This window comes from Prionailurus bengalensis, chromosome A3 (genome assembly GCF_016509475.1).
Source record: "Prionailurus bengalensis isolate Pbe53 chromosome A3, Fcat_Pben_1.1_paternal_pri, whole genome shotgun sequence".
Taxonomy (NCBI): domain Eukaryota; kingdom Metazoa; phylum Chordata; class Mammalia; order Carnivora; family Felidae; genus Prionailurus; species Prionailurus bengalensis.
In genome coordinates, this window is record NC_057354.1 from 63,735,466 (window position 1) to 63,748,070 (window position 12,605).

The 12,605-nt window shown below is 41.9% G+C and overlaps 1 protein-coding gene across 1 annotated transcript in view; it reads right to left on the reverse strand.

Annotated features, from left to right (window-relative positions):
- Positions 1-12,176, reverse strand: part of LRPPRC (leucine rich pentatricopeptide repeat containing) — a 113,408-nt gene extending 101,232 nt beyond the window's left edge. Inside the window, exon 1 of the mRNA XM_043603283.1 lies at positions 11,948-12,176. Coding sequence (XP_043459218.1) covers positions 11,948-12,096 — 149 coding nt within the window. The 5' untranslated portion in view covers positions 12,097-12,176. The remainder of the gene's footprint in view (positions 1-11,947) is intronic.
- Positions 12,177-12,605: the final 429 nt, after the last annotated feature.

The following is a 12,605-nucleotide window of genomic DNA, read 5'->3' on the forward strand; positions in this document are numbered from 1 at the left end:
CAAACACAAAATTCAGAGAGAAGACAAAGTACACTATTCTGAACATTTTAAAGCTAATTTTTCCACAAATAAATCTTTAATGCAGCCAACTCTCCTTCACACAAGTATACTCAATTTCTTTTTTTTTTTTAAGTTTATTTTGAGAGAGAGAGAGAGAGAGAGCGTGCGCACACACGTACAAGCAGGGAAGGGACAGAGAGAAGAAACAGAATTCCAAGCAGGCTCCGCACCATCAGTGCAGAGCCTGACGTGGGGCTTGAACTCATGAACCCTGAGATCATGACCTGAGCTGAGATCAAGAATTGGACGCTTAACTGCACCACCCAGGTGCCCCAGTATATTCACTCAACTTTCGTTAGATAAGCTGAACTATGGACTCACCATAGAATGAACTGGGGTGAGGGAAGTGTTACACATTTAACCAAAAGATTCTTCACTCTTCAAAAAGTCTCCAGTGCTTCCCTACATGGTAGTGCTTTCTACATTTATTTAAAAAAAAATTTTTTTAACGTTTTTATTTATTTTTGAGACAGAGAGAGACAGAGCATGAACGGGGGAAGGTCAGAGAGAGAGACACACAGAATCGGAAGCAGGCTCCAGGCTCTGAGCTGTCAGCACAGAGCCCGATGCGGGGCTCGAACTCATGGACTGTGAGATCATGACCTGAGCCAAAGTTGGACGCTTAGTGACTGAGCCACCCAGGCGCCCCATATTTATTTATTTTTTAATGTTTATTTATTTCTGAGACAGAGAGAGACAGAGCATGAGTGGGGGAGGGGCAGAGAGAGAGGGAGACACAGAATCTGAAGGAGGCTCCAGGCTCCAAGCTGTCAGCACAGAGCCTGATGCGGGGCTCAAACTCACAGACCGCGAGATCATGAGCTGAGCCGAAGTTGGACCCTCAACCCACTGAGCCACCTAGGCGCCCCTACATTTATTATTTGGCCCAAAATTTATTTTTAAATTCCTCAGTAACAAGAATTTCATGCCTGAAACAATAGGTATGTTGTGATAGAAAGTAAAGGAAAGAACAAGTCCGGGGTGGAGAGTCTATGTAGTATAGGCACCTACCCATCAAGCTTGCACAAGCTGGAACGCACTGCCTCCAATCTGATGACCAAAACTGATGTAACCACATAAGTGAAAATTTCATAATCTCATCAACAAGTCATAAATGGCTCTTTTGAATTTTTGAGTTAAACATCTTAGGTTCCCTCCAGAGACTCTGGCACTCACCACTAACATTCAGATTACCCACGAATTTCCTCTGGTAAATGTGGCATTGTTTTTATCATTTTTTTTTTTTTAACTGGTGGTGGTTTTTATTTCAACTCTTTAGTACAAAAAAATAATGACTTTATAGTTGAGTGTCCATATTTCAAAAAGGTACAAGGACCTGTTATTATAAGCAGGCTTCCGTAAGATTCCCCTCTTTAAGCCTGTACTTTTTTCTAATACTTTACTTTTTTCTAATATTTTACTTTTTCAAGGCATTTTTAGGTTTACAGAAAAAGTGTGCAGAGTACAGAGTTCCTGTATATCCTCTTCCCCTTCACCCAGTTTCCCCTATTTACATCTTGCATTAGTGTGGTACATGTGTTACAAATGATGAACCAATCATGATACATTAACTAAAGCCTATAGTTTACAATAGGGTTCACTCCGTGAAAAACCTATGGGTTCTGACAAATCTATGATAAGCACTACAGTACTACACATAAGAGTTTCACTGCCCTGAAAATGCCCTATGCTCCACCTATTCATCCCTTCTCCCCCTCCTCCTGATCCACTGTTAACTACCTTTGTCCTTCTCTATAGTTTAGCCTTTTCCAAAATGTCTTTCAGTTGGAATCACACAGTACGGAGCCTTTTCAGACTGGCTTCTTTCACCTACCAAAATACATTTAAGGTTCCTCCATGTCTTTTTGTGGCTTGATTAACACATTTCTTTTTAGTGCTAAATAATACTCCATTTTACAAATTTACCATAATTTGTTTATCTGTTCACCTAATGAAGAACAGACATACTAGCTGAATCCAACCTGGGCAAATATGAATAAAGCATCAATAAACATTTGTGCGCAGACTTTAATGTGGATGTAAATTTTCGATTCACTTAGGTAAATATCTAGGAGTGTGACTGCTGGATTATAGGGTAAGCTTATGTTTATTCAGCTTTGCAAGAAACTGACAAACTGCCTTCCAAAATGGCTGTACCACTTTGCATTCCCACCAGCAATAAATATGAGAGCTCCCTATTGCCCCACTCCTCACCAACATTTGATCCCGAAGATGTTTTGGATTTTAGTCATTTTAAAAAGTATGGTATGTAATTGTGGTTTGAATCTGCAATTCCCTAATGACATATGATGGTGAACATCTTTTCATATGCTTACTTGCCTCCTATATGTCTTCCTTTGTGAACTTTCCAAATCTTCTGTTCATTTCCAATTGGGTAATTACGTTTTTCTTTTTCTTTTTTAATTTTCTTATTGTTGAGTTTTAAGAGATCTTTGTATGTTTTGGGTAGTCTTGGTGTTTATTTTTTCAAATAAACTTTTTATTGAAGTGTTACTCATTCTTTTTAAACTTCAAATGTACACCAAACAAACACACATTCTCAAAACATCATCTTCCCTGTTACTGTCATCATTTTGCTATTATAAGTCAATCCAGCTTCTAGCACTTTGGAGCTACTAGAGTTTAAAAAAAAGATATAGCTATGCAATAGAATAGGTATAACCAGTAGTTAATGTATATTATGCATTTAATGATGCATGCTAAATAACAAAAAATTATTACTATAATCCTCATTTTACAGATAAAACTGAAGCAACTTGCCCAGAGTCACAGTAAAAGCTAGTTAATGACAGGATGACAGGTCCAGGATTTGTACTTGGGTAGTCATCTTCTGAAAGGAGTTCAACATGGCAGAAAGGCATCAAGAAAATGAATGCGGCTGCAAAGGGGGTTCACAATGGAAAGTGGTAGCAGTGGGGATCTCAAACTTATCTCATGTTCTTACCGATCCCCTATTTTAATTATTCCACTCGAGTTTTCTTTAGCCTGTTGATACGGCTGACTACATGGATTGATTTTCAAATGTTGAGCCACCATCGCACACAATTACAATTCTTTTTATACATCTTATATATTACTGATTCCACTTAAGTTTTAACATGTTAAAAATTTAGGGGCACCTGGGTGGCGCAGTCGGTTAAGCGTCCGACTTCAGCCAGGTCACGATCTCGCGGTCCGGGAGTTCGAGCCCCGCGTCAGGCTCTGGGCTGATGGCTCAGAGCCTGGAGCCTGTTTCCAATTCTGTGTCTCCCTCTCTCTCTGCCCCTCCCCTGTTCATGCTCTGTCTCTCTCTGTCCCAAAAATAAATAAACGTTGAAAAAAAAAATTAAAAAAAAAAAATTAAAAAAGATAATGCCTTTTTTTTTTTGGTAGGCTCCATGCCCCAAGTGTGGCTTGAACTCATGACCCTGAGATCAAGAGTCACATGCTCTACTGACTGAGCCAACCACATGCCCCAGCAGAGAAAGTTTTTAAATGTTTATTTATTTATTTAGAAAGAGAGAGAATGAGCACACATGTGGGGAGAGGCAGAGAGAGGGTAAGAGAGAATCCCAAGCAGGCTCCACACTCAGTGTGGAACTCAGTATAGAGCCTGGCTTGGGGCTGGTTGCCACAGCCACCATATCATGACCTGAGTCAATATCAAGAGTCACTTAACCCACTAAGCCACCCAGGCACCCCCAGAGAAATGTTTTTTAAAAATACTAGTTGTTCACTTCACAATTCAGATTGGTACCCCAAACCATAAGCTGTATCGTGACTTCAATAAACCCTATCTTTGAGGGTCAAGGAGTATAATTTCTATAGTAGTCCACACAAGAAAAAAATACACAATGCCTCCTTTTAAAAGTGGTTGGTGCTCCTTTCAAATTTCTCTACTGCTACTGACTATACCACCACTACGTGGGTTCCACAACCCTGGAATCGTGACCGGAGCTGAAATCAAGAGTCGGCGCCACCGACTGAGGCACCCAGATGCCCCCAGAATACATGGGTTTTTTGCAACAAACTCCTTACTTTCTTAGGCTTCAGCTTTTATTAATACAACTGCCAGATCAACCATCCCCCAAACCATCTTCACGTCATTCCCTCTTTAATATCCTTTAGTTGTTCTTTACTTTTATACAACAAACCTAAGTTCTTTGATTTATTAATTCAAAAAATATTTACTGAGCACCTTCTATGTCCAAGGCACCATGCTAGGATCAGCCCTTCTACTTACCTAGTAAGTAAATCTGATAATCAATTAAACTTCAAAAAAATTTAAAAACTGCTGTTAAGCTCTAGAAGGAAATAAGGGACTTCAATGAAAGAGTAACAGCAGGGTTCTATTATGAATAAAATGTTCAAGAAAAATGGGGATGCCTGGCTGGCTCAGTTGGAAGAGCATGCGACTCTTGATCCCGAGGTCATGAGTTTGAGCCCACACAGGATGTAGAGATTACTAAAAAATAAAATCTTTTAAAAAATGCTCAAGATAAATGTAACTTTAATTTTTTAGCTGAGGATGAAAAGAAGCAGCCATAGACAAGAGGGGATAAGTATTCCAAGCAAGCTAGAACAGTCAGCAGGCCAAGCAAGTGAGCAACAGATGGGATGAGGTTGGAGAGGGAGACTGTGCTAGATCATGAAGGATTATGAAGATAAAGAGTCTGGATTTTATTCTTGGTACAGATTTTATGCCAGGTACAGAACTGTATCAGAAACATATTGAAGGTTTATAAGCAGGGGTTATGGCTTATTTCTGTTTTGAAAAGATTAGTCTAACTGCTGGGTGAAGACTAAATTAGAGGGCACCAAGAATTAAGACAGAGAGGGCCACCTGAGTGGCCCAGTCAGTTAAGCATCTGACTTCGGCTCAGGTCATGATCTCAGTTTGTGGGTTCGAGCCCCACGTCGGGCTCTGTGCTGACAGCTCAGAGCCTGGAGCCTGCTTTGGATTGTGTCTCCCTCTCTTTCTGCCTCTCCCCCACTCACACTCTGTGTCCTTCTCGCCCAAAAATAACATTAAAAAATTTTTTTTTGAAATAAAAAGTATTAAGACAGAGATACCATTTAGGAAACCACTGCAGTAGTTGAGGTAAAAGGCCAAGGGAAGCTACACCACAGTGGGTGATAGAGATGGAAAAGAAATACCTGGTACCAAGGCCCCCAGCTGATTTTTTTTTTTTTAATGTTTATTCATTTCTCAGAGAGAGAGAGAGCACAAGCGGGGGAGAAGCAGAGACAGAGAGAGGGAGACACAGAATCCGAAGCAAGCTCCAGGCTCTGAGCTGTCAGCACAGAGCCCAGGGCGGGGCCTGAACTCATGAACCATGAGATCGTGACCTGAGCCGAAGTTGGATGCTTAACAGACTGAACCACCCAGGCATCCCGGCCCCCAGCTGATTTAACTGCAAATTCCAAGCAACAAGTCTCACCAATACAATTGGTTAATTCTCACTTCCTTATAAATAACCAAGAGAATTTCATGTAAAAGTGCCTTAGAGAGGCTTCCTTAATCCTCCGTATACATCCTACCCTATTGCGTATCATTTTCATGAACACTGGATAAGGACCATCTTAGACACAAAAACAGAAGGCTCCACGGCATGGTGGAAACACAGGAGCTCTGAGCTTAAGAGCATGAGTCTGAGTCCTACAGTCCAGCCTGAATTCAGGCACTGCCATTTATAAGATGTGTGACTTGCCCAAGTTACTCCAACTTTCTCTCAGTCTGTAAATTCTGGGAGTATTTACCTCACAAGGACATCACAAAAGATTAATGGAGATAATACAGTGTTTCCCAAAATATCACCCTTCTGCTAGGCAGGATGATTTTAGATAGCATTTAGGCAAAAAATTTCCATTTCAGTACTTTTATCTATTTTAATTAATATTTAAAAATAACTATCACATCAAGCTCTTTATTTTACTAACATTTTTGCTTAAGATGAAATTAAGTTATAAAAAGATCACTTTAAACCTAAAACCAATGAAAAGAAAAATATTAAATATAATTAATGGTTGCAGTTATACTCAGATTTCACAAAAAAATCTGAAGGCAGTACACAAATGCCCGAAGTTTGAGCAACACTGAGACAGTGTACATAGAAGACCCGGCAGAGTAAGCATAATAAATATTAACTACGCATTTCCTAGAGCATTTTCTTCTTTTAAAAATGTATTAGCAGAGGTGCCTGGGTGGCTCAGTCGGTTAAGCATCCGACTTCAGCTCAGGTCATGATCTCGTGGTTTGTGGGTTTGAGCCCCACATCGGGCTCTGTGCTGACAGCTCAGAGCCTAGAGCCCGCTTCAGATTCTGTGTCTCCCTCTCTCTCTGCCCCTCCCCTGCTAGCTCACTCTCTCTCTCTCTCAAAAATAAACATTAAAAAAAAAAATGTTTTGTAAAGCTACTTCAATGAACTTTCTCACTCAACTATTTTGCAAAACCTCAATTCTCCAAAAAGTCTTGCCCAGTTCAGCTGTATCCCAAACACAGTTCTATGCTTTATGGTAAGTCACAAAATTTTAGACTAAAAAAGCCAGTTGAACTCTTCTACACTTAAAACGTCTCCTGGCTTGGGCCACCTGGGTGGCTCAGTTGGTTAAGTGTCCGAGTTTGGCTCAGGTCATGATCTCATGGTTTGTGGGTTCAAGCCCTTCATCGGGCTCTGTGCTGACAGCTCAGAACCTACTTCGGATTTTCAGTCTCCCCCTCTCTCTGCCTCTCCTTCACCTGCACACTTGTGTGCTTGCTCGCTCTCGCTCTCTCTCTCTCTCTCTCTCAAAAATAAATAAATATTAAAAGAAAAAAGAAGTCTCCCGGCTGGAAACACCAATTCCTTTTTACCTATCCAGACGTCCCCTCCACCTTAGGCTCTCCCAGTCCAAAGGTACATCTCCTTTGTCTCAGCTATGACAGGAAGGGATGAATAGTCAATTACCCCAGTTGGGACCTATGATATAATATGGAACAGGATACTCTCTAGAATCTATGAAGGGAGAATCTGGATGGACAAGATTACTCTAAAGATCCCTTGCAGAGTTTACATTCTAAGATCATATCATATGCTTACTCATTTAGGATAATCTTTAATTCCTAAATTTATGATGTATCATATCACCTTTTTAAAATGGTATACCCACAGGTAATCCATATTACTTACGTATATAAGTAACCTAAACACCTAAAGCACAACACATTCAAAACACTTCAAAACTGGGCATCACAGTGTCTGTAGTAAATCCCAACTAGAGATTTCAGATAAATTACTTTGTTCTTCTAAGCTTCTTTCCTAATTTGTAATATGAACCCACAAGAGATGAAATGCATGTGTGATGTATTCATACAAAGCTTGAAAACAGTAAAGATCTAATCTGAGGGTACTATTTATCCTCATCTCCAAATCTATTATGCGTAATTCCGCCAAGTTGCTGACCAACTTCCTGTTCTCAATCTCTCAAGAAGAAAAGGAAGTGTTTGTTTTTTGGTCTGCAGCTCTGCACCACCTAGCTGAGGTCCTATTAGCCCAAATCTGTGGTATCAATGTTGTTCCTACTGGTCTATCCATCCCTAGCCTCTATCTCTCCTATAGTCTGTGTTAACTTTGTCAAGACTTATACCTCTCAAAGTTCTCCAATGGCTTTCAACCATCAAATGACCAACTTTTTTTTTTTTTTTTTTAACATTTACTCATTTTTGAGAGAGAGAGAGACAGAGCATGAGTGGGGGAGGCGGGGAGAGAGAGGGAGACAGAATCTGAAGCAGGCTCCAGGCTCTGAGCTGTCAGCACAGGCCCCGACGCGGGGCTCGAACTCATGGAGTGCAAGATCATGATCTGAGCTGAAGTTGGAAGCTTAACCAATTGAGCCACCCAGGCGCCCCTCAAATGACCAACTTCTAATCAACCTTAATAGCTACAAGAAATCAACCAGCCTTCACAGTATCAACCCCACATAGCCACATAGGATAAAAGTATGGCCTCGAACAAGTCTCCTCCTCTTCTCTTCCCCTGGAACACTTTGGCTGCTCATTACCAAATGTCCTCTTAAGCTCAAGTGAGCCCCTAACATAAACAAATGTGACTGTTCTTCTATCTGAAATACTACAGTATTATATTTCTTTTTTAATGTTTATTTTTGAGAGTACACAAGCAGGAGAGGAGCAGAGACAGAGGGAGAGAGAGAATTCCAAGCAGGTTCTGCACTATTGGCGCAATAGCCCCAAACGGGGCTCAAATTCATGAACCATGAGATCGTGACCTGAGCTGAAATCAAGAGTTGGATGCTTAACCGACTGAGCCACCCAGATGCCCCAGTATTATATTCCTCTTTTATGAACAGCATATATGAGTTGTACATGTGCCTATCGTAGCCCTCTGTAATGGATAAATTTATATACACAGAAGTTGAATGATAATGCCAAAAGGACCCAGACTCTTAATATTTGTTAAGATTCTTGTCTTATTAAAAAATAAACAAGGGAAAGTTTTCTTTCCTTCCAAGTTGAGAAGTCACATCTTTCTGTCATAGGGCAATATGTGCTCTTCACCTTTAAGCCAAACATCAATCGAGATCCACTTCCAAACTGATTTGATTCAAAGCTTATCTTTCCTCTGAAGCACAGAGGTCTAAAAAAGTCTCACAAGAAAATATAAGCAGTTTCTGATCCAGAAGTGTGAGAAAAAGAGAGTCTGTGGGAAAGCAACAGGGTTTGCCCCTCAAATTCCCCAAAAAGATAAGCTAAGAGCTGGTTTTTAAGAAAACAATTGTCTAAAAAAATGAAAAAAAAGTGCTGAAATGGGAAATGAAAAGCAAGGCTAAAGAATATAAAAGTATATACTTTTTGGCACTTGAATTTTGAAAACAAATTAGTAAATTCTAATAATTTTACTCAATGATACTCATCTATCCTTCCCAGGACATTCTAGGAAATCAAGACTGGGGTGAACATGTGGAGGTTTGCCACACTATATGCATGGATTAAATATCCCTTCAAACTTCTCTGCATGTCATGGTATTCCTTCCTCCATGTCTAAGATTTTCACTGATTTACCCAACAAATATCTGACACCCATACTACTATGAGCCATGAAGTCAGCCACTAGAGGAGGCAAATAGAATAAAACAAAGTCCTTACCTTCAAGGAAAGATGTCAATGAAATAAGAATGAAAAATCTCTAGGAAGCAGATAGAAATGGCAACATTCACTAAAACAGGGAATACACAAGGAACAGATTTGAGAGGAAAGATGAGTCCAGCTCGAGATTTGATGGGTTTGAGGCACAAGTAGTTTAACCACTGGAGGTGTCTATATCCAGGAAGAGAAAAAAACACCATGATCAGATAGGTAGGTAGGGGCTGATAAACCCAACACATCAGCACTTAAGAGATGAAGTGAAGAAAAAGGAAGCAACAAAGCAAGTGAGAAAAATCCTAAAGTGAAGAGAATCATGAAAGACTCATGCAAAGCAAAGGGTCTCATGAAGGGCAAAATGGGACACAGGGTAACATGCCAGAGCTCAAGGCCTTAAAAGTGGGTCTGGTAATTAAGAAGTCCCTGGGGAAAAAAATAAATGAAATAAACTTTCATCTAAACACACATAAATTTTGTATACATACATACATACAAACATCGATACACAAAGGACATATATATCTCAATGGCTCTCTCTGGGTGACAGAATTAAGTATAACTTTTTTTTAAGATTTTATTTTTAAGTAATCTCTATACCCAATGTGGAGCTCAAACTCACATCAAGAGATCAAGAGCTGCACACTCCACCGACTGAGCCAAGCGCCCAACAGTGACTTTTAATTTATAACTATTCCCTCTCTATTTTGCAATTGCTCCTCAAGGCACATGAGTTTTATAATTTAAAAATATACAAGAAAAAAGTAATAAGACAACGATAGCTTTTACCAGTAGTGTGACTGCAGTGGGTGAAAGAGTGAACACAAAGAGAGGAAATAAAGGAGACAGGAATACGAACAGGGAAGGAAAGCTGGTAAGCATCTACAGTTAAGTCCAGAGTTCTAGGAAAGGTTTTGTTTTCCAGGAGGGAAAGATGTGGGCATGCTTACATGAGACTGTATAAAAGGATTGTTAAGAGTGCAAGAGAAAGAGGGAATACTTCTTTATTGCTTGCTATCAGCTCAGCACACAGTGGGGAGCAAGACAAAGTCCTGCTCTTATGCAATTCACTTTCTCTACTAAGGAAACAAACAAGTCAGACACACCACCTAAAACAAAAACAGGAGTTTTTTAGAGTGAATGTTGAGGTAAGCCTTCTCTGAAGAAACAGTGTTTAAGTTGAATCCTGAATGACAAGAAATCAGCTTTGCAAAGAAGGGAGAAAAGCCTTGTTACCTTTACTTTACAGATCATGAAATTGAGACTCAGAGGTTAGGTAAGATTATGTAGCAAGTAAATAGAATCCAGGTCTGATGAACACTGAGACCAATACTCTTTCTACCGATTGTGTTCTATTGTTTTCCACAAATGCAACAGTGAAGATGAAAGATAATATCGACCCTCCTCTGGCCTCACAGGAATAGTTAAGGATTAAAAAAATTAAGAGTAATTGGCACAACTTTCTCAAAATAAAGTCTTGGAAAGCAAAGAAATGCAGTTCTGTGGAAGCAGAGGCAGGGCTCCTGAGGTTAGCTGTTGCAGGCCTAATGAGAACAACTCAGGCAGGCCATAAGTTACAAGTAGGCTACACTCCAAAGATCTGTAACTGACTCCTTAAGAAGTCATAAAATGTTTCCTCCATATAATTTTATGCAGAGAGTAAGTTTCCAGGCTGCTTCACAAAGATCCATGTAATCATAGTTATTACTAGTGTAATAACTATTAAAGCACTAAGTACCAGGTCCTATGTTAAGTGCTTTTTATAGATAATCTCATGCGGTACTACCAATGTTATTACCACTCCGTCTAACTAAGGAAACTGAGGTCTAGAAATGTTGAGTAACTTGTCCAATAGCAAATCCTTAGCACTTAGTCCTGCTGTCTCCCAAAGTACTTTTTATCTATAAACAGTCTTTCAAAATCACTTTTTCTCCTATTTTAAAAGTTCAGTGCCCATCTCCCCTTCTTAGGTGGGTCAGAATACTACTCGTAATACTTTTCCATCAAAGTTCCTAATCCCCCCTACTTCCAAGTCTATGTCTGACCTATCTCCTGATAAACCCCAATCCATCAGAGCATCCATTCACACACTGACACCCACTGGGAATTTAACTTCCCTTCCACGTGTTCACTTATTCATCCATTGACACTTTTACAGAGCCCTACTGTGACAATTCCCAACTCATACCACACTCTTGTAAATAGCTAGGGGAAAACCCCACTCCAGAAAATGCATGCAAGAGCCCAAGCTGGTAATAATTAAACGTCCCTCTCTAAATGATCCCTAGCTCACCCAAGTTCCCAACCTATTCCTCCCGTCCCCCCACAATAAACCTCTCGAAATACACGTCCTAGCTGATTACTGATCACCGATAATGTTCCCACGTGGGACAGTACACAAGCCGGGTCAATCCCAAGGAGAAGAGTAACACCCGATCCCAGCAGCCGCGTTCAAAGCCCACCCCTCAGCCCCCAGCTTCATAGGCCGCTGGTAGCCGCAGGGTAGGACGACCCAGTCCTAGGCGAAGAGCAGAATCCATGCCGGAAGCAAACCATGCACACGGCCATGACCTTCCGAAGTCGACCGACCCTGTCAGCAGTAAACCCCCTCTGGGGAAGGGGGTCTAAGACCCCAGGACGCTCGGCCCCTAGAGCGACGGAGAGGGACAGGCGGACCTGGCCCCCACCAGCGTCACGATCCCGGGGGACGCCCGCGCTGCAGGCGGACGGGGGCAGAGCATGGACACTCACCCGGCGACCGGCCCGGCGCGGGCGGCGGGCAGAAAAGGGGCGGCGTGCAGCCGGCTCGCGCCACCTGCCAGGAGGCGCAGGGATAGCGGGAGGCGCGGGGCCGCCCCGGCCCGGAGGAGCCAGCGGGCGGATCTCAGCAGGGCTGCCATGGCTCGGCCGTCCCCAAGGCAGAATGCACGCTCGGCGAGAGGGAATGGGAGAGCACGTGATCGCGGGGTCGCCCGGCGCGGAAGAGACCAAAGGCTGGGCGCGCCAGACGTAGGGGGAGCCACGCGTTGTTTTCACTTGGAAGGCGGATAAACCTATTTCTCTGAGGACAAATGAGCCCCATGCGATATGCTATTAATAATGAGACTTGACTGATTATTTGAGAGAGGTTCTGTTTTCGTTTTCTAGCCTTCCTCCCAGCATGCTCGGTGCATCCACCCCTGCGCTTTTCAGTTGGTAGAGTCAGAAGAGGTCAACTCCTCCCAGGTTAGCGCAGGGGCTTGCGGGGGGCCAACTAGCAAGGACACCCGGGAGCTCTAGAGAAGAGCCGACCGTGAAAGTCCCAGAGTGTGGGACAATTCGCGGGCGTGCGCCGACGTCGTCGCCGACGTTCAGCCGTCTTGGCTTGGCGCCGACGGGAACGTATTGTTAGGAAAGCTCTGAGAAATGC